Here is a 23,677-nt window from a genome sequence, read left to right as displayed (position 1 = left end):
AATCAGGCAAGAAAAAGAAATAAAAAGGATCCAAATTGGAAAAGAAGAGGTAAAATCGTCAATATATGCAGATGACATGATACTATATATAGAAAACCCTAAAAGCTCCACACAAAAACTTCTAGAACTAAAAGAATTTGGCACAAGTTATACAAAAGTATAAACTTATTCCTCCAGGAACATCTTAAAGGGACCAATATTTTACAATACACATTTCAAGAAATACTATATCTGCCCCTAGTAGGGTAGTAGTAATTACACTGATGTCTAAGAAGACTGTGGATACAGATCCAAGAAGGTTGCAAATATTATGACCAACGAGGCACAGCAACATTGCTGAGTGCTGAATCTATTGCCTTTAGAATAGAAACCTCTAAACTATTAGGCAGATTGTGAATTAAAAATAAGATCAAATAAAAATTGTTAATAGATTACTTATAAATCTTTTTTTCTATGTGAAAATTATGCTTTTGTATAATAAGGAAGTATGAAGTTTCTTTAACATTGTGGAAATAAATTTCTTGCCCCATAAATGGAAAAATTAAATTCCATTTGCTTGATTTCTAAAATAAAAAGAAAGGAAAATACACACAGATATTAAAAATAAGACAACTGAGCAAGCATTTTTTTAAAGTAATAAAAATACATCACTACTAAATAAATTCAACAAAAATGTCTGTTAATACTTTATTAGTATTTTCTAATGGACAGAACATAACGCAAACCAAATAAAATTTTTAACCTTCTTTTTCAGTTCAATAAAAATAACTGACATTCTGAATGTTGTTTCTTCTTTGTTAAAGAAGTACTGATAGAATAGTTAGGCACACAGTTGACACTTACTGTACAATGATATGCACAAGTTATCTTTTAACAATTATAATCCTAAAATGTGCTCTTTATATTTTTCCCTTGTAATAGAGGAGCCATGCTCCTATAAGCAAATTTACTAATAACAAAAGAATTTTACAAGGAGTGACAAAAAGACTTTTAAAACAAGTCCTTAAATAAAAGGATGCAGCAACAACGGAATGTAAGTTGTTGGGTTAAGAAGACAGTTTAAACTAGATCTCAAAACATTAAAAAATTCATTTATTTTACAATTACTCAAATACACATGCATTAAATGAAAATATTGCACAAATTAAAATTTTAGATTGTGAAATTTTATATTTTTCTTAATTTTTAAAAAATTGGTACACTTTCCGGTAGCACTTAGCTATTTGATTTTTCCCAAACACCAGCAGCACAAACTTAAAATGAGGGAACTAAAATATTCAAGAAAGTTTTAAATTAAAAAAATTAAGGCTAACCAAGTGCAACCATTGGTCAATGGCACAATTGTTTTCAGCAACTATTCAGAACACCCTAATCATAGGAAATACCCATCTAAGCACTGTTTTAAAAATCATACAATCAATTTTCTAGGTGAATGTAAGTTAGTACTGATGGTTTCTAAATAGTTTGTTACTGGAAAAATCGGAAAAGCCAAACAGAATGATTAATTTTGAAGGTTCTTGCCTAAAGGCACCACTGACTTAAAAACACATTCGAAAATCAAATAGAAGACATAAAGTTTCTTCACGTATATATTCATATATGCAGTAAATGCATTAAATGGAATAACTTTATTAAAACGTAGTACACTGTACTTGACTTATGGGTTAACTATTTTACACACAGCTCAACCAAATCATTCAAAAAGTATCTCTAATTTTAGCATGACCACTGCTCTCTCTGACGTAAAACACAGGTGTGCAATGAGAAGATGCACACTATTTACACAGACTATCATTTGATGTTTCTGCTTTTGAAATATAAACTCTTTTAAACAAAACTTATTTTAAAAACCCATTTACTCAAATAGTTTTTGGTATGACTGCAGTTATCTTGCAGGGCTTTATGAAAATTTGCAATCCTGTATGACCTTTCTTTCCCTGGTTGATGGCCAGCATCCCCCACGTTATCTAGAAATGCTTTTTCACATGTACACACTAGGTTCTTACATGAATTCCTGTGTTTACTCTTAGATTTATTTATGTCAAAAATAGACCTGACATGGGCAGGGGTGTATTTGAAAATCATTGCACTTATGGCCATGCTGATGCCTCCTACAGACGTATTTCACATATCTTTTCTAAAGCCTGGGGCATGGGGAGGGACCAGGGCAGGAAGACACAATGAGAAGAAGAAATACTATTCCTTCCACGAGTGTCAATAAGGATCTTTCTTCATTTGCAAGGTTAAATGAAAGGGGTTTCATTTATGTAATTCTGAAGACATGCAACACAGGCTGAATATACGCATACTATAAGTATGCACAACAGCATTATTGATAAATATGATTATTATCATAAAGCTTTAAAGGAAGGCTTTATTCTATTAGGCTTCACTTTGTAAGTAGAATCTCAGTGAAAACAAGACAATAATATCTTGTTCTAATCTTAAAGCTCCCAAACAACTGGGATACCAATACTCTGTCCCTTTATCTTAAGCACCCGGACGTTCTTTAAATACCAGGATCTTGGCTCAGTGGTCTGATAAACAGCTTCACTATTTTAAGGTTTTAGTGTTAAATATTTTTAAAACAAAAATGCTGACACACCGAAACCCTTAGTCAGTGGAAGTAATTAAAACTATGCAGAAATTCTGCACTCAAGGGATAAGAAGACTTCCAAGATGGGCAAATGGAGAATGAGAAAACTACAGGAAATGCAGAAGCTCCAAAACTGGAAAAGGTATTTTGTTGTTGTCAGTATAAAATTATTTTGGGGACTTAAATGTATACACCAAGGGGTTTTGCCAACTTGCTTTATTTAGTAGAATTTTACATTATGCAAAATATAAATAAAAGCATATTTTAAAAAATATTATAGTTCTGTTTTCATTATTTATTTTCATATATGTACACTATAATAGTTAGGAATTTGTATGTTTACATATGACTAATAAGCCCATTTAATCCTTTGATCTGATATTTTTGCAATCACCTAATGTATGTCTAGATCACACAATTTAAAATTATCATATAGTAACTTTTGATAGAGTACTGTTTTTAATTTCCATATTTTTAGAAGTATTTGGCAGTTCCTTCAACAAATTATGCCCATTATATAATCAGTAATCTCTTAAAGATAAAGAAAACTGTAATAATTTCAAACCTAAATAAAGCTACCATATGCTTCTTTTTGCACACAGAATGCCAAAATAAAACTTATGACTGAGTACCATTAGAGCAAAACAGAGCCCTTAAGACACGTAAGAATCAATTAAAATTTGTTTTCTACCAATGAATAACAAGCCAATCAAATTTTGGTTTTGATTGGTTTTATTTTATACTAGGTTTTTATTTTTACGTCACAAAACTGTAATTCAGATATAATGTTACTTCATACTTTAAGGGCATTCTGTCACTTTCCCCAGACCTTAAACAGATGTTCTAAAGATCATTCACCTACACTATATCAAAATTTCGACAAAGAACTATAAAATCATTATGCAAAACAAATCCCTCCAAATGGTACATTGCACGGTTTCCCACTGTTAAACAAATTAGCCAATTTCTCTGTGAACCATTGTTTTGTGCTTTCCTTAGCTCTCTTATATACACTCTGGCACCTTGTCATTGCTGGAGAATGCTGATTAGTTTGCAAAGGAAGAGACCAACGTCATTCTCGCTTGAGATGGGGGCAGTATCCTCTCAGTGTTGCAAAAATATGCACCAAATCATTTCAGACACAGAAATCTCTCTTGATAGTGGCTGGATTATAGACAAGGATGAGAAGAACCACAGTCTTATGGATGTATTAATAATCTACTTTGAGACACTAAAAGACTGGTGCAGACACAACAGTATATGAGTTAAGCCCCAGAAGATATGTCCATACCATTAGTCCTGGACAAAATGAACACCAGCTTCATAGATTGGAGTGTCACCTTTTCTGTAAAGAAGGCGCTTGAGTAGTTTGAAGTTTCTGTTTATATTTCTGCATCTGCTTTGATCGTGAATGCAGTTTGTTGAAAAGTTCACGGAATTTATACTGTGGAAATAAGGTTTCCAAAAAGCCTTCCAGAAAGACATAAACCATTCTCCTATTTAACTGGTTGTGCTGAAACATTTCAAAAACACGAAGAATACCTTTCCGTGTTGTCTCAGCCCCAATAATGTGCTTCAGTTCATCTAAATGAAGAGGGGAAGGGAAATATAAACATAATTCATTACTCAAAGGAAATACAAGGTCCAAACTATGCTAAGTCAAAGTATGCAAAGTACACAGCTGAGTAACTGATAAATAGCAAGTATTCAGTTAATGTGTTTCGGCTATGTATTTTAACTGACTTGAAATTTATATATTTTAAGCATGCATGAATCTACCTATGCAATAGATACTGGAAAACAATACAGCACAGGATAAAGTAGGATCCAGACTCAGGAACCCCAAATTAGAGTTACAATCATGTTCCTTAACACTTATATGATATCTTACCCACCCTGAATTTGTTTCCTCATCTGTAAAATGGGGATTTATAATAACCACTATCCATATAACTGTAAGGATGTATAAAGCTTTGATGAGATAATGTGAAAAGTGATCTATAAACTGGAAAACTATACAACTATCCTTACTTTGCCTAATGCACAGTGAGAAATACTATAAGGAAATGTGTTAAGGTTAATCTACGATCTCAAAAAACTTGCAACACAGGGCAATTAAAATACTAAAAGCACAAAGATTTTTACGGGGGGGTGGGCAGAATTCCACATGAGCTAATAAGGAGAGGTTCCCTTCAAGGAAGTGACAACTCAAGTAGACCTTACTTCCTGGGCAGGATTTTGATAGGTGCAAACAGATGAAAGATTTAAGGACTTGAAGGGGCAAATGAGAACTAAGTGGGAACAAAAAACAAGACAAGCTCAAGCAACGGGATAGTACAGTATGGTTGAACTTTAGGATTCCTGTAAGAGAAAGCGGTGAAAAGAATGGAAAACTGACAGTGCTTTCTCTGACTGTCAGAGTGAGCAAGTTTGGAGTTTACTCACAGGAAACATGAAGGTACTACAGATACGTGCATTTGGAACATCACATATGATTGTTCTTAATTATTCATAATCAGGGCTCCAGTAGCAGTGAATATTACTTTACCGCTTTCAAAAGAAACACGCAACTTCCAAAAACTATGTTTCTAACTAGGGTACAATATAATTTAAAGCAAATAGTTTTTAAATTTACTAAAAAACAGGTGAGGGACTATGTATATATAAAATTCACACTTTTCTATCTATCCACACCTCCTTTAAGTCTTAAGTGTCATCTTCTCAGGAAGGCCTTGCCTGGCCACCCTATCTACAACTGCAACTCACCTGATATTTCCCTTTTCCGGCACTATTTGTCTCCTTAGCACTTACCACTATCCAACACACCGTGCTTTATCTATTTCTTTTGTCTGTTTTCTGTGTCTCCCCTAGTAGAATATAAACTCCAAGAAGGCAAAGGTAAGTGCAAAGAATAGTGTCTGGCCCATGAAACACTCTCAATAAATATTTACTGTATAAATGCATTAAGATTTCTTGCAGCTGGAAAACTGAGTCAGTCTATAGCACCATCTGGTTTATTTTAATAGTATATTAAATAACATCCTAGGTGACTGTTTCTTTTTATTTTTCTAAAATGTTATTTCTGTAACTTGGTTTTTATTTCCAAGTTCAACAGTATAGTCTTTGGGCAGGATTAATAGCCATGTGACAAATGTCCAATTAACTGACAGAAGACAAGGCTGATTAAAATTTATAATGAAAATATAGTTTTAAATTAAAGAAAAACAGAATTACAGGAAAACAGGTATTATATGATTACTAAAGAACTTAAATATTTCTTCCCTATTCTCTACATCCATAATTAAAATGTGGAAAAGAGATATGAAGGTATTTTCAAGGATATTTACAAAGAAGAAATCAAACAACCACTCAGCCACACAAAACTTCTATAGAGAGAAGACAAAAGAGACAAAGTGAATCATAAGTTAGTGGATGGCAGTGTTCTAAAGTAATTCCAACTAGATCAACAGAATGCCACAATGTATACTTTCTTTAGGATCATGCTTTGATAAAGATTAAGAATGGGCCAATCAGTGTTTCTATGTAAGGGGCTTCTTTGAAAGAATTTGTCTGTTCTCTTAAATAGAACAAATATTCTTCCTGAAAATTTTAGACTTCGTATACTTTTATTAGCCTTTTCATCTGTCACAGATTTTATTTATCATCAGCTTTACCCTCAAAACAGTTCAAGGCAGCAAAGTGAAGTGGTTAAAAGCATCACTTTTCTTCAAGTGGTTGAAAGCAGTGGCTTTCAAGCATTAACTCAGAGCTGAGTCAGAGTCCCAACAGTCACTTACTAGCTATAAACCTTGGGTGACTCACTTGACTTCTTTGAGCTTCTGTTTCCACATATAAAGCTGTGGTGTTAACAGTGCCTAGGCTTCATAATATTGTTATGAGGATTAAAGATAAATGAGAAATGCCTAGCACAGTGCGTAGTGTGTGATTAGCCATCAAATGATAGTTATTATAATCAAAGGCAGCTAAACTTAGCAAGCTCAATGCCATAAATTCAGAAGAACTACAAATTAACGAGATTTATACCAAAAATATTCACTTACCTGGCATAATTGAAAGTAATTTAGTTTTTCCTGCAACTCTTGTTCTCATTCGAATAGCTTTATCTCTGCATGGAACAGTCTCTGCTAAAATGCCATTTGGCCAAAAGGCATCTCTATTTAAGAAGATTAAATAAATTTTGTGAACATTTTCATTTTCTAAGGATACAAGTTGGTAAAGTTATTCCAATTTTCTACAGAAAACACAAATGTAAACAAAAAGGGGGAACACTTCTGAAATTTTATATTCAACAAACAGTAAGTGCAGGGTTCAGTTTTAGGTGTAAAATTATATACACAAGGGAAAAATAACAGAAAAGGTCTGCCTTCGAGTAACTTACAACAAAGCCAACATAAAACATTTTCTGCACCCACATCCTACATCTGTACTGATTATAATGTTCCTTTTACATATATAACACATTGTCCTTTACTTTCACAGCATGCTTGATTCCTGTTCCCTAGTTCTCAGGCCAAAGATAGGAATTGAGCACAACAACTAAGCTTTGATCTGGGAGTTTGATCTGAGAGAGAGGCTCCCCAGAGCAGTCATTCTTAATTCTGACTGCCTATTAGAAATACCTGGGAGCTTTAAAAGTTCTTATTGTCCAGGCCTTCCACCAGATTAATTAAATCAAACTCCTTGCAAATGGTATCCAAGCATCAGCACTTATTTTAAAGCTCTCCAAGTGATTCCAGTGCACAGGCAAGGTTGAGCATCACTGCTCCAGAGGAACAACATTTACCCACCATGAAACAGAATGAACGTGCCAGGGCAGGTAGGTCTGGCTCTTAGAAACAGTATGGTATCGTACAGAGAAACTTAGCTTCAGATGGAGAAACCTGTTCCTCACTTTACTGAACGTGAGCCTTTGGGCAAGCTGCTTAACTTCTCTAACCCTCATTTTCCTCATAACAAAATGGAGACAAAAATCCCTGCCTTGTAAAACAGGATAAAAATCAGACAGTGTACATAAGCAGGTGGACAGTGCCAAGTAAATAGTGTTCAATGTTGATAGTTCCCTTATCTCTAACTTTCAAAAGAGAGTTTTATTTCTCTGCCACACCAGACTTCCTTGAAGGGACTGAATCTTATCCCTCAGTCCCCAGTGAAAGGGGTAGACACAGAGGAAAGGCTCAGAATATTTCTGCAGAATGAACACATGAACTGGAGTATCACTGCTCTTAATTGATATTCTTTTCAGAGGGCTGAACAGTTAATAAAAAATTAGACCATGGCCAGAGACATACATATTTCTAACATTTTTCATTTAAAATCAAGGTTAGCAAACACAACTGAGAAAAATTAACCTCCCAAACTAGGTAATTTGATTATATGACCCTACCAAGTCTACACTAATATTTCAATTATTTTAAAGCCACACTACTATGATAAAAGGTAGCCTAACATCTTAAAGATTTTTCATTTACACTTTTTTTTATTCTGGTTTTAAAGAAACAAAAATCAACAGATCCATGGGACAAACGTTTATTATTAATTCTTACAAGTCTTTCTGCTTATCAGTGATGACTAAAACCAACTTTAAGGCCAGGAAAAAAAGAAACGCAATGAAAGTTAATTAGTGGTAACAATGCTCAACTCTGTACTACCTGAAAGAAGTGACTGTGTCTTAAGATATACCTGAAACGTTTCACTAAGTCAGCTACTTGCTCAGGTGAGGTCATCCAGTCAACATGGTCAACGATTTTTCTGAAAGTAAAGAAATTTAAATGGGTAAGGTTCAAGATTTTAGACTGTGAAATGAAAAGGTTGCTTTCACAGAGTAAGGAACTTAATTCGTATGTACATTATCTGAGAGCAAAAGACTGCTTTACTGATCCTTCTTAAAAGGTCCAGAGAAGAAAATTCCCTTCAAAAGGTTGAATAATCTACTCCCAGAAGTAAAACTTTAAAAGCTAAGTAAGATCAGCTCTAAGTAAGAAAAGAAGGAAGAAAAGAAAAAGAAAAAAGTAGTACCTATTAATAGTATCACCATATGTGGCTCTAATAAGCTGTTGAAGTAGGTTTTTGATATTCCTTCGCAACCACTGATTTCTCTCTTTTAAGTCGAATACTTCATCCATGAGAAGTAGCATTACCCTAAGTGGAATATTGTCATCCACCTGACAAAATACAGGAAGAAATAAGGATATATTTATTTGAGTTACCTAACTGCTACGAATGGCTACTTCTGCTGCTTCTAAAGAATGACTGCTACTATTCCACAGGCTGGAGCACAAGTTACACTATGGCCTTTACAGCCTGACATTTCATTCTAACGTAGGAAAAATATTTTTAACAGTCATTTTGACAGAATGCAAGATTTTACAACTCTATGATAATGAGTAAATTCCAAGGCTATAGTGAAAAAAAACTTTTCAAAGTAGATTCATGATGGTCTTAGGAAAAGATAATTTTGGCTCTTTCACTTTTAGTAGAGTCTGTGTTTGTAAGGCAAATGATAGCCCCTTTGCCTGTTCTCTGGAGCATCTTTTTCAAAAGAACAAAATATTCTCATCATTTCTCTTTAGTAGAACAAAATACAATCTACACAGAATAATTTGTTTTGCTTGGTTAGTGAGTTGCACATATTTTGGTATTTTTAGCAAAAAGAAGCTGAAATAAAATCCAGTACACAGCTAACATTACAAAAGGCGACCAGATTACTAGAATTTTAATTTTCAACAAGTATCACTTTGTACACTTTTGTCATGGGAATACTTGGTTAATGATATAAAAAGTAAAGACAGACAACCAGAATGCTTTGATGTGAAAAAATATATATAAAGCAAAAAACAGGTGCAGATTTAGAACAACAAAAAAACTACATAATTGCTAGTAATTTTATACCAGTAATTTTATAATTCTTTCATCACTAAGCAACTCTTTTCAGTTATTTCCTCATCAGTGTTGTAACTTAAATATTGAGAAACCAGCATGAGTCATACATTTTTCACTGTCATGCTGTAAACATTGCCTAGTGTACCTTCCCTTTCACATATCAACAGCTCACAGATTAACCGAACTGGGGAGTTGGGGGCAGACATTTTAAAATCAATACTGCTCTATCCTCTGATCAAGTATATTCATGAGGTTGGTGCCATAAGACAATTCTAATAAATAGCTAAATTGTAAAACCTTTTAACAAAAGGTATGATGTTATGGATATTATACCAGTACAATGCATAATAAACATTTTATAATATTCTTGAAAAAAATAACTAAAATATTATCTTTGTTTAAGACAATTTATTATGAAGAAATTCAATGAGAAACTGGAGGGAGATAATTATAACTTTAAAATAAATCCGACTAATAGAATAGAATATAGAGCCCAGACCCGAATGTATAAAATAATCTGATTTGTGACAAGGGAGAAACATACACTGGGGAAAAGAGGGCCTTTTCAGTCAAATGGTGCTTAGGTCAACTGGGCCCCTACCTCATTCCATACACAACAATCAATCCTAGATGAATGACAAATCTAAATTTTGGCATGGTAAAAAAGAAGATTCTTAAAGAAAATCATAGGAGAACATCTTTGTGACCTTGTAGTAGGCACAGATTATATACAATCCATAAAAGCACACAAAGTAGAAGATATTCACAATACACAAATACTTATATCTGACAAAGGACCGATATTCAGATTATACAATGCACTCTTACTAATCAAAAAGACAAAGACAGCCAAGCCAACAGAAAAGAGAAAAAGCTAGACACACAAGACAGGACACCCAAATGGCCAAAAAACATTTGAAAATGAGTTCAACATTTGAACAGTCATCAGAGAAATGGAAATCCACATGAGATACAACAACCAGAATGGCTAAAACAAAAAAGGCATAACATATTGAGTGTTGGCAGGCTGTGAACCACTGAAATTCTCATGCATTGCTGATGGCAGTGTAAGTGGTACAAACAGTTTGAAAAACTGTCTATTAAAATTGAGCTTATGCAAAACTTCTGACCAAGCAATTCCGTTCCTGGATATAGATAGAAATGTGTACTTTTTTTTTTTTTTTTAATCAAAAGAGAGGTACCAGAATGTTCAAAGGAGTACTATTCAAAATAAAGCTAATAAATTATATTTACAAAACGCAGTACCGTAAAGCCACAAGAATGAAGAAAACCACAATCAAACAAAACAACATGAAAGACCACCACAATGCTGAGCAAAAAAAGCCAGACTTAAAGAAGTACATACCTTAGTTTCATTTATATAAAGTATAAAAGCAGGGTAGAAGTCAGGATAGTGATTATCCTTGGCAGGGGAGAGGATAGTGACAGGAAGAGAGCATTAGGGGCTTTCTGGGGTACTGGTAACGTTCTGTTTTTTTGTTTAGAGTGCGGACTACATGGGTTTGTTCAGTTTGTAAGAATTCATCAAACTTGACATTTACAGTATATGTAATTAATGACAGGTATACATATTCTATTTTATTAAAAAGTTAAAAAGATCTACCAAGCATGATTTGAATTTCAACTGGATGCTACCAAAATAAAATTAACTCACAGTATCATCAAGTTGAGCTGAAACTCGATAATGCTCAGGATCTGAATCAGTCTTCGGAATTAAAGGAGGCACCTAATATTAAAAAAAAAAAAAAAGAACATAGTAAATACAATGCAGAAAATGAAAGAACACAATACAATAAACCGAAATGAGTATCAAATATAATGAATAGCATTTAATTTAATTTTGGGGATAATATATAAACAATATTTATATGAATATTAACAAAATATTAACAATCTAAAATTAGAACACAAAGACAAAAGGGTAATTATCAAAAGATTTTTTTTCTTTAAAAAAGGATTCATTTTGAGTTGGAAGGGAAAAGATTAGTCAAACTCTCATACTTTTTAGAATTTAAAGCTAAGAAAAGTTAAATGACTTAAAGACCAAAAGTTAATAGAACAGTCAGGGAATAGAGCTCCAGTCATTCTTCTTTTACCATAAAGGTCTTGACAGTATGTTAATAGGCTTTTAAAGGAACTAATTAACTGATTGTTACATAAGTTATGAAGAAAGAAAGGATAGAAAGACCAGTGCTAGTTGATAATCATTTGGCAGCAAAGGAAGGACCATCAAGATCACCTTCTATAACCCTTCACACTATTGGTGAGGAAATAGAAGCCTAGATTTTTGAATGAAGTCACACGGGTAGTTATCAGCAGATGTGGCACTGGACAACCCTCACTTCAGTGTTAGTGTACTTCCCCATGATTAGAAATAAAGATGGAAGCATCAGAGGAGGTATGAGAATTGACAGAAAAGTATGATTTTACACATACTATATTTTTTTAGGAGTTGTCTGTCACAGTGTTTATATATATTTCCTCTCCATTGAAACATAATCTAACAAATAGAAAGCTCTAATGGTTACTTTTTTTTTAAACAGTCTTGATTACAACTTTAAATAACTAGGTCAAAATTACAGAAAGTGTAAATTAGGAAGTAACAAACTACTTGGTCCACTACCTATATCTGTTCACATAATGAAAAAGCTTCCTAGGAAACTCTTCTGTGCCTCTTGCGGGTATATACACATGTGGCCAATAAGACATGGCTACAGAGTCTGATGATGCTGAAAGACTCTTTCTCTCTTTGATCTTGTGAATCTTGATCACGTGAATCAGGAGAAATGAGACTTTATGCTTCCTGACAAATCCCAGTATAACTAATTTGCACAATAGCACTTATTTGTTTAGTTATAAATTTTAATAACATTACAGAATAAACATGGCATAGTGGAATGAAACTGTACAACAAATGTTAACTTTCCTAACTTTAAATATTTGTTTTAAATGGATTTTAAAACCCTACCACAGAGAAGACTGAAGAGTAAGCGGATTTTACAGTATCCATTTCTGATAAGAATTAATTCTCTTTAGCTTTTTTATTCTTTATGAGACTATGTTTGTAGAGGGCTTTGGACTTCTGAAGGGAAATAAGTAAATTTAAGCAGGAGCTCAATAAATCTTAACAGACCTAAAAATAGCTTGCTTTAGACATTACTGAATACATCTTCTTACCTTGAAAAATGATTGCCTTATGTCTTGACCTAATCTTTCTGACATTTTGCCCATGTTGTCTGACATCTTAGTCATTCCCTCTGCCAAGCTATCAGGAAGGGATTTAACTGCATTTGAAACATTCCTCATAGAATTTCGAAGCGGATTTACAAAAGTGTCCATCTAAAGGGGAAAAGATATACCATGACTTCCTTGTTTCAGATTTGTTATTCAACTGAGAAGTGTAGGAAAATACAGAGTGCAATACATGAAAGATTTAACAATTTTCCAGTCTATAATATCTTACTGCATTTTAAAAATATAGAAAGAAATGGAGAAAGGGAAAAAGAGGAACACAAAACAAATGTCCAACAAAACTACAGAACTACAAGAGTATTTTCCAGAAAGTATTGAATCTCATAAAAACTACCATAGAAACAAATCATGTTCCATGCCAAAAGAAAAAAAACAGCAAAAAAATTGAATCCCACTGCTTAAGAAACACAGCACAATGTTAAAAGATGTTATCAAGGAGATAAAAATTCCTTCACTTTAATATGGTTTCATAGCTTCCAACAAGAAAAACTAGAAAAGATGAAACAGGCTGTAACAATAAATAACAACTGTAATAAACAATAACAACAAAAAGTGAATGTCAAGATAACCTGTAAAAGTTTTAGTAATTTCTTGGCTTAAGCTGAGCCAACAGTGCTATAGATAGGTTTGCTGGAATATACAACCTTTAGGAGGGACACTGTCACAGTACAATTCAGAGTAGAACCAAAGGACAGAAATGAGGACAAAGAAGGGCTTGAAAAAACACCACCACTGGTGAAGAGAGATGTGGAGATTAAAAGGGTAAAAAGATGTTAGTCTTGTGTGTACCCATACACTTGTGTGTAATTCTAATTCAATGTACAGTAGTTTTCAGTTAACCAGAGAAATGTGTTCAAATCAATCAGGACATGATTTCCAACACTGACATTATTGCTATTTTTAACTGTAGTAACTTTATAAATGATCTAAGTCATGAGAACAGAAATAGAACTCTAAAGAGAGATAAACATGAGAATACCACATCTAAAATGTACAACTCGAGGGAAAACTGCCACCTCTTTTACTAAGTTATAATGTTCATAGATGAGGCAGAATTTCAGAAGCATAAAATTTCACTTTAATCCATAACTTAACGTTAAACATTGTTTGAACATCCTCAAAAACATTTTAGAATTTCACTTCACAGTAGTGAATTCAGCTAATATAACCTTAAAAGTTGGTTAAATGAAAACAACCTCAAATTCTATCGAGGCATGGGGCTAACTATCACTGATACTCTCCCAAAATAAGATAATCTAAAATCTGTATCTTGAATTAGATAAAAATTAAAAACAATTTCTTGTGCACCAATCCCAGACCTAAAGAATTCATTTTTTTTCTTTCTTGTTGTTTTTTTTTTTCCTTCCAATTTCTGATGGTAAATCTTAAGCGTCTGTACTGGGGGTGGAGAATGGGGGAGTCTCTGCAGGGGGAAGGTGGAAAAATCTCCACAGGTAATTATGATGCTCAACCCTGAAAGAAGCAGAATTTTAAAAGCATAAAAGCAGCCCATCACTATATGATAACATTTCTAGAAACAGGATTTGCCTTAAAACATGTTGCAAGCAAAAAAAAAAAAAAAAAGAAAAAAAAAGAAAAAGAAAAGAAACAAAAAAAAAAAGAAAAAAGAAAGAAAGAAAGAAAGAAACTTACAAATTACCAAGCAGAGGAGTAAATTACGGATTGCCAGCACAAATGTACACAGCCTGACTTATGTAGATGTTGTCTATTCATTCAACTGTCACCTCAGTTATTTGTACTGGTAATAACACAAAGGCATTTTAACTTAAACTTAGGTCCCCAACTATAGCTTAAAATGCCATCACACCATGATATTAAACTGGACAGAAAGATACTGTGTGCACAGAGGAAGACTGCTTGTCAGTTACTCCTAGGAACTGGACCACAGATTTTGCAAAATTAGACAAACTGTGTGACCAAGTTAATGTGTTATAAAGTATTATTTCTCAAGCTCTGAATAGTCACTGATAAAATGCAGATGATAATAGCTATTTAATTTCCAGTCAAACATAATTAAGGAAAAATATTCAACTACATTTTAGTGAAAAAAAGAAATGTAGCTGAAAACCCCTAATTCTCGATATGCATGAAGATTACTCTGACAATCTAAAAGAGGTCAAAATGATCTTGGTAATTACCAATATGATTTATGAAAAATGTATGTTACTGTGGATTTCCAGAAATTATTCAGAAGGATCTCTAGACTCCAGATGTAATTTTTTTTAAAAAAGTGATATATAACTGTTTGGATACACACACACACACATGCACGCGCACACACACACACACACACACACACACACACACACTTATATATGTTACTGTTGGTTGGTAAAAAAGAAACTATATTTAATATAATTCTTTTATCTCAAAAAGCTGTTACTAGTTTATTAGTTTATCTTAAGATTGATGCAATCTTAAGAGAGAAAATAAACGTAAAAGAGATGGAATACTGAAATGCATCTCTGCTGACACAAAAGCCATTTAGAGTTGGAACTTAAACTCAATCACTTCAAACATGAAATACAAAGATAAGGCCACCATATCTTTTTCCCACCATTATAAGGTATATAACCTGGAATCTCTTATTAAAACAAAGCATTCCACTTAGAAATGTTAACATTCACTTGAATTTAAACTGCAACATCCTTGAGTAATTATATGAAGTTCTTAAACTTACAGTTGTTACTTTGTACCAATTCCTTAATCTTTTAAAAATAAGTTAGTCTTTTTAGAGAGGGAGGAGTGGTGAGAAGGAAGTTTTTTTTTTTAATTTTCACTTTGAAATAACTTCAGATTTTTTAAAGTTGCAAAAATTAATACACAGGATTCCTAATAGCCTTCACCCAGCTTTCCCAACTGCTGCTACTACTGCTGTTACTATTGGTACTACTTTTAAGAGCCAATATTTATACAGACAAGCACTGTAATACATAATCTCATTTGATTCACACACGCTCTCTATTGAGGATTAATACCTTCAGTCTTGGGTAAACTGAAGGACCAGAAGGTTAAGTTATATTTTGCAGGTCACAGCTAATAAACGGCAGAACAGGAATTTGAACCAAAGAAAGGCTGCCTGATTCCAAATGTTTGTGTTCTCACCCACTGAATAATCTTGCCCAATTTGAACACTTAATCATTTATTGTCTTAAACTAGCTCTTATTCCAAGTATAGTTCTTGTATCCCCAAAAGAATTTTAAATTATAAATACTTCACTCAAAAGGCATAAATACTTTTAGGAATATATCCTATTTAATATTTTTCTTACCCTTACTCCAAGTAAAAGACATTCCCTCCTAATAAGAAATAGCTCCTTCTCAAGCTAATGAAAGCTTGTGACCTGTCTTAGACAAGCCTTCCTTACTGTATCAAGTTTTTTTTTTTTCATTCAAGCTTCTGCTGGATTTTAGTCTACATATAAAGACAGGGGTTTATATTTACTTCATATACTTATCAATGTAGGCTTAATAAAGCATAGAAGTTCAAAATTTGCAGATACTAACTACTATATATAAAATAAACAAGTTTATACTGTATAGCACTATAGAACTATATTCAGTACCTTGTAGTAACATGGTTAAAAAGAATATGAAAATGAATATGTGTATGTTCCCATGACTGCAGTATTGTGCTGTACACCAGAAATTGACACAGCATTGTAAACTGACTATACTTCAATAAAAATATATTTTTAAAAAAGCATAGAAGATAAACATGACAAAGAGCATTTAAAAATTTTTCTAGTTTTAAAACATATACACAAATATACATTTATTTTCTTTTATTGAAGACAAAGTATGAAACAGGCCCACAAGGAAAACCAATGCAATGGTCTGCTTACCTTGCGAGCAAAATCCCCTTTCCCTTTACTGTAGGCTTTGTTCTCAAGGAAATCATACACGTAGTGAGCCAAAGCTGGGGATGCTTTCATCATTTCAGGAGTTAACAGTAACTAACAGGAAAAAAAAGGGGCATCTTACATTGATAGGGTACTGGAAATTAACTATTATTTATAATTCCATCTGCTAGAAAGTTAAGAATGTACAGTAAAAAGAGTTATTTACTATTCCATTTTCAGGTTTTATAGTTTATACTAAGATCCACATGAGTAAACTGTTATGTTATTCACATTCTAGTTCTACAGTTAACATTAACAGAAAGTACATAAAATAATACAAGAACTCTTAAGTGTTATAAAGAAGGCCCAAAACAAAATGTTGCTTTCACACTGTTAATGATATAACCTAACCTTCTAGCTTAACTCCTTCAATGAAACATGCTTTGGCATACTGAGATCATTAGCTAAGAAGTATACCAGTACAGCCACAATTAGAAGATACATTGATGGAATTGGATTTGGAAAAGGTGCTTATTTTCTAAATCTTATAAATAATTGATATAGATTTTAATGCAATTGAAGTTAATACATTTAAAAAAAATCAAAATGTTGGACAAGTCATATAAATGGTATCAGAGATTTAGCCTTAAGCCAGAAGACAAAAGTGAGTAACAGCAGAGATTCATGTTTTTCCCATCCTTTCAGTAAATAGTAACACCAAGGAATTACAATTATGGTTATAAACAAACCCAATCAAACTCATATTTACAAGAGAGAGAGAAACCTTCCAAATAAAATACCAAGTATAATATTAGCTAACTTTCACTAAATATTAATACACAGTTGGCAATTTTTTTCTGTAAAGATTCAAATAGTAATTATTTTAGGTTTTGTGGTCCAGAGAGTCTCTGCTGCAACTAAACTCTCCTGTACTAGTGCAACACAGTCACAGACAACAGTAAAGAAAGCGGGTGGCTGTGCTCTAACACTATAATAAACTCTTGATACAGCGGTGGGCTAGATGTGGCCTGCAGCCTGCAATTTATGACCCCTGTTCTAGAGAGGGAAGTGGAAAGCTAATAGATGAGAAAACTTTATAAACCATTCATTAGTATAAAAAAACATAAAATGGCATTATTAAAATCTGGCTTTTGGATACCCAGGTATTAAAGTTATTTCTGGCTGTCCTAAAAGCTTATGTGATAACTAACTTAAGAGACATGTTTTATTACGCCTCAAGAGAAATCTACATGCTTAGGATGCTACACTTTAAAAGAGTCTCTCGGATCTATTCCTCTCTTGAGTTATCCTGTAATTTTAGAAGCCTTAGACTCTGGATCTTGAAAGGCAGCTAATTCACTTCATCTGAGCATAAAAATCTAGTAGTTTGGATACATCATGAAGGACTACTACCTACTGAATTGGAAACATTTAACTATCTACCATAGAATACCTAGACTTTACAGTAATGTAGAATGGATGTGTGCCTGACAGTGAGTATATGTATTCATCCAAACCTGAATATGCAAAATTTCTAGCACTGAGTGTCCAGAAAACTTCCAAGTTAATCAATAGGCAGAGAAATAATATTTATAAGTTACTGAGCATACTGCACGTCACATCTCAGCTACTCAAAAGTTACTGCTATCCTACTATTACAGTAAAAGCATTCTTTAATAAAGAAATCAGCTATATTCGTGTGCTGTATTAAAATGAAAATCTATAGGTAATAATAAACATGAACTTACCTGCAAATATGCATTTAGATCCTTTTTTCTCTTTTCTAAAAAATCTCTATCCATATTATTAAAAGTCTTTTTACCAGGAAGCTTTAATATGCTTGACAGATTTTCAAACTGGAAAACCAAATACATTCAATAATCTTAGTTTTTTACAAAAAGAGAAAAGTACTAAAAGTCCAGATACATAGTAAGCTACTGTGCCTTACCAAAGCACAGATTTTAACCATACTAGCTGCTAACACAGTGGCAGAGCAAAGTTATGCAGCTAGTGGCTGTGCTCAGCCCACAATACCTAGTATCTGAAACCTCAATGAGCAGCCTCATTGCTTTTCCTGTGTGATACATAACCAGAACTGCAACAAACTTTCTAAATCATTCTTTGTTTAAAAACAACAATGATTCTGCAAAGAAAACTCATTCCTGGTGCAGAAATTAAAAAGAAGAGGAAACAAAAATGTGTGGGATAATTTTCATCCCCAAACTGGAAGACTGATAAATTATTAAATGGAATGGCAAATCACATGGTTGCTTGAAACTACAAAGTGAACAAGTTCATTATATGTTATAAATGAAAGTTAAAAGCAGTTCTTTTGCCCTAGCCAAGGCAAGAAAAACAAAAAAGGGGAGAGGCAATTTACAAGGAAAATTTAGAAATTTACCTAAAGAACTTGCATAAATTAAAAAGTATTTCAATGTTCACAAAAGAACTCAAATAATATATATAAATCATAGACATTCCAAAATCAAAGATTTTATCTTTCCACATTGAATATATCAGGCTGAGAATCCTAACCTACTAGAAAATTTGAAAAGCACACTTGAAATTTCTTATTAGAAGCATTCAAAATTCATTTATGTCCAGATGCATAAATATTTTCTCAGTTATCTTAACACATACTTAATATTTTTAAAATCACTAGTATTTTATTTATAAACAAACTGTGTATTTATGAACAGTTTGCTCAACAAAACACAAAGGCACAGTAATCCAATGGAATTTAAGCTCCTAGAGGCAAGGACTTGATCTTATTCATGGTTATAAACCCAGGACTGAGCATAGTGCCAGACACACAGGAAAAGCTCAATAAATATTTGTTAAAGAACATATGAGTAGAGTTCAGGCCATTTCTAAAATGATATGACATTTAACATTTTAATCATCTTACTTTTATAAACTTTTAACTACAAAATATCAAATTAGACTATAAAAAAACCTTAAAGAAAATAAATGATAGTTCATATATACTTAAGGTGGAAAAAAAGTTTATATCATAAAGTTAAAGAAACAAAATGAAATGTTTTAAAATAATTTTAATACTTAAAGAGCTCTATGGAGTTAAAATTTCTTTGTGTCCACAGATTGTACTGTTGCCAACTGGTGAATTGCAGCTCACTGCATTTTCTTTCACTATTTTATATGAGATTTGAGTTTTTAAACTAATTCTAGCTTTTATATTGATTACAAAAAAATTCTTACCTTATTTTCTTAGCTTTAGTCAATACCTTAGCATCCCTCAGAACTATTTCGAATCAAACATCAAATCAGGAAACAATGTAAAGTACACAGACTTTAAAAACCTCATTACCTGTTCAGTGATTCTCATGTGGAAGTCATGGAAGTCACTATAGCGACGATAGGTTTTCCACATCTCCTCACTGTTCAGACTGCGTCGGTGCACAGTGATGGCATACAATGCGTATGTCTTGCCATGATCATTACAAACGCCTGCCACGGCATATGGGTCATAGTCAGCATATACTAGTCATTTAAAACAAAATGAAGAGAAACAAAAGACACAAAAAGGAGGAAGATGAAGAACAAAAACAAACAAAAAGGACACATGAAATGAAGAAGAGTTTGAAATGACAGACTGAGACAAAAGGATGTCACCAAGGGATAGAACAGATTCCTATCCTCTGTGTATGAACATCCATATGGTGTTATAATGATGGCTACATTACAGAATAAACTAAGTTTATGATGATACTATCAACCACACAATGATGTCTATTTTAGACTCTCTTCCCAAGGAGCTTTATTATTAGTTAACGATTACACAGCACCACCTCATATTATAGTATTAGAATCTCTTAAATTTAATAGAGGAAAAACAACAGAAAAATAACAACCTTCTGTACTATCCTTCACTATTCAGTTGTATTTCAATTAGTATCTCTTCAACTAAACAGAATGCAAAAGTCATAGGATAAGATTTATCTGTTCTTTTGGCAAGTCTGTTTCTTGTTTAAATTATTCAACAATTTACAAGTGTAGTTTATCCTGAAGACTTTTTAAAAAAGCTATTTTCCTACTGAACCGCCACAAACCATCCAAGTCAGAGAGTCTCTAAAATCAAAACCTACTCCTATTCTGTACTAATCTTAAGTTAAGAGATGCACTTTGACTCATTTTCTTTAATTTATCCTCCTGATTTTCCATTTTTATCTCTCTAGGTGTTGTCTTCTATTGTAGCTCATCCCTTCACATCTCAAAAAAGTTTAGTGTCTCCTTTCATCTGTATCTGGTCTATTTCTCAATTCATCCACTCACCTTAATTTCAATAATAATACCTTCTGATTTCTATAATTTTATATGGTTCTTTTTTTATAGTGCATATTACTGCCTTAGATTTTATCTCTATGAATATTTTTAACATATTCTCAGGCTAGGAGACCCTGTGGTATACAGTCACTTGAGGATGGCTGAATCTAGACACACCCATGTGAGGATACAAGACAGGCTTTTAACTTCATACAGGTGATAGATACCATTTCCAGCCATGACTGTGACATTCTTTGTTCTTTCTTCTGACAGTAAGCAAAATTTTTCTAGTTCCCCTTTTACATCAAGTCACCCTTTGTGACTCTGAGCTTTATGCAAAGGATTATGTTCCAGTTCCCCTGGCCTTAGCCCATCCTGCCTCTTCTAAATTCGAGGGGATGAAAATGCTATCAAAATCAAGACAGTAGTCTACTAGTACTATCACTGTTATACCTTGCAAATTAATTAAATGTATATCTCTGATTTTAAGAATGTGTGCATGTGTTGTGTTCTGCAGAGGTATCTGTGCTTGGTTTAAAGTAGGAGTGGGGAATCACTGTAAGATGTTTTGTGGTTTTGTTTTCGGCAATATAATTTAAAGCTATGATTATTTTAAACAGCATCCTTTTCGAACAGTGTTAAAAGTTAAATTCTCAATCCATTAAGTTATATGAAGAACCACAAACTAAATTAAATTCAACATTAACCAAATAGTGTTTTTAATTCTTACCAAATTTAACCCTCTTGTTTCACAGAAGTAAGAAGATTCTTAAACATAAAAATGTAAACAGTTTTTCTGTTTTATTTTTTATTAAATTTTTTTTCTTCTTTTTAACTCAGAACAAAATAAATTATCACTGGATAAATTGAAATAGATGATCTATGAAATTTATTTTATGTCTTGAGAATCTTTTAAAGATTCTTTTATTTCATTCCATGTTTTTAAACATACAATTATCATTAAATTAATAAAAATAATAATGAATGGTGACATTTGATGGGGTGGTCTAAAGCTTTGAAATGACATTTTACCATTTTATTAATCAGGAAATATATTTTTCAGGTAGGATAGTGAAAAACAAAGTTGGCACCATGGTAATCCCATTAAAATATTTCATGAATAGAGTGAGACAAACTAATAAAGAAAACAATGCATAATCAGACTCCAGCTACAGTGAGAAGTGAGAAAACAAAGATCTTTAAAAAAAAAAGATTCAAAGGATCTTTTTAAAACTACACTTATACTATAAAATCTCTTCTAAAAGTGTCTAAAATATAAGTATGAAATTGAACTAAGGTAATTTATGGAAGTACAAACTATTTATACTTCAGTATATAATCTGACAAACACATTCCTATGGGGTAGGAACAGAGAGGTCAGACAAGAAAACCATCAGTATCTACTACTCATTGATGTTATCTGATAACCCAGTAGCAATGATGGAAATTGATTTTTCCCCTCAGTTTACTATTTTGCACCAATGCTGATTCAGTCACAAATCTCATCTCATCCAAGCATTTCTTGAGCTTCTGTAAACTCCTATACCAAAAAGCTTCATTTATCCAGATATCTAGTCTGACTTTGCATGTATAAAAACAAATAGTAAACTAAAATCTGCCCCAAAATGATTTAGTAAGAATTATGCAATTATCAGCTAGACTCAAAGTTAGAAAAGATCGGTTTCAAAGTTTGCTAGCAATGACAAAATGTCAGAACTTAAGCTTTCTCAAATGAATACAGTGACAACCTTAAAGAAAAGAAACACCCATATAATAATGAAGATTATAGAATTTAATGAAGAACGTGCTGCAGGAAAAAAAGTACCATAAAAATATAACTATGGAACAGAAAAATGGTTTGTAAAAATAAGTGTGGAAAATGATGCAGTGGTAATAATAATCAATAATTTTAAGTAATAATTACACCATAAAATCTCTTACCAGTGTCTGAAATGTAAGCATGAAGTTGTACTGAGTCATCAGAAGATACATTTGAAAGGTCGTCCAAAGACTGAGGGGGAAAAAAAATCAGAAAACAAAATTCTTAAATTTTTTTCAAAATTTTAAAATTTTATAGGAAAAAAGTGTTAAGGATTCTACATCATATATACATTACTCATCTTTGCCCTATGTAAGCATTATATAATTTGTATCTTTCCTCGAAACAATAATCCTCTTTATTTATACCAATAGGAGAGAGAAAAGCCAAGATTAAGAAAATATAAAACAAAGTAATTTAGAAATCAACTTAATACCTCAGATTATTTCTTTCTTTATTACCTGTCCATATACTATAATGTGGTTCTTCTCAGTTACATTTAATACATGGCAAGGAAAAAATATGGATAAAAATAAGACATATTCTTAAATTAACATGTCAAATTTTTAATGCTGAAATATCCTAGAGCCAATTTTGTATTCTTTAACTTAACACTTTTTGTTAACTTAGTAACTAAGTTACTTTGGTAACTTAGAAATAATTTTAATTTAGACTTGTCTATAAAACAAGAATAATAATATCTACATCAAAGGGTTATGTGAGGACTAAGTGAAAAGACATATAAAACATTTAGAAAACACAAAAAATGTTGGCTATTATGATTACTTATTAAATGAAGTGAATCCAGTTTAAGATATTTTAAATAATTTTCAAAAATAATTTCATAAATAAAAAATATTACTGACTGATTCAGAATAAATATTTTATAACTATGAACTTTAGGTCTAAATTTAAAACTTTTTTGCTACATGTCCATATACA

At 32.5% G+C, this 23,677-nt stretch overlaps 1 protein-coding gene across 3 annotated transcripts in view; it reads right to left on the bottom strand.

Annotated features, from left to right (window-relative positions):
- Positions 1-658: 658 nt before the first annotated feature.
- The window catches only part of SNX13 (sorting nexin 13), a 110,382-nt gene continuing 87,363 nt past the window's right edge, over positions 659-23,677 (bottom strand). The window contains exons 17-27 of one of the 3 annotated variants that reach the window (XM_064487521.1): positions 22,858-22,927; positions 19,961-20,133; positions 18,381-18,488; positions 16,636-16,746; positions 12,695-12,856; positions 11,172-11,243; positions 8,633-8,778; positions 8,297-8,365; positions 6,658-6,770; positions 3,888-4,180; positions 659-3,760 (exon numbers count right to left, since the gene is read on the bottom strand). In XM_064487521.1, coding sequence (XP_064343591.1) covers positions 3,933-4,180; positions 6,658-6,770; positions 8,297-8,365; positions 8,633-8,778; positions 11,172-11,243; positions 12,695-12,856; positions 16,636-16,746; positions 18,381-18,488; positions 19,961-20,133; positions 22,858-22,927 — 1,272 coding nt within the window. In that variant the 3' untranslated portion in view covers positions 659-3,760; positions 3,888-3,932. Of the gene's footprint in view, positions 4,181-6,657; positions 6,771-8,296; positions 8,366-8,632; positions 8,779-11,171; positions 11,244-12,694; positions 12,857-16,635; positions 16,747-18,380; positions 18,489-19,960; positions 20,134-22,857; positions 22,928-23,677 lie in introns of all 3 variants that reach the window. The other 2 variants (XM_031455005.2, XM_010984650.3) reach the window with 2 other exon arrangements.

The sequence above is a fragment of the Camelus dromedarius genome, chromosome 7 (assembly GCF_036321535.1).
Source record: "Camelus dromedarius isolate mCamDro1 chromosome 7, mCamDro1.pat, whole genome shotgun sequence".
Lineage (NCBI taxonomy): Eukaryota > Metazoa > Chordata > Mammalia > Artiodactyla > Camelidae > Camelus > Camelus dromedarius.
This window is presented reverse-complemented; position numbering and strand designations above follow the sequence as displayed.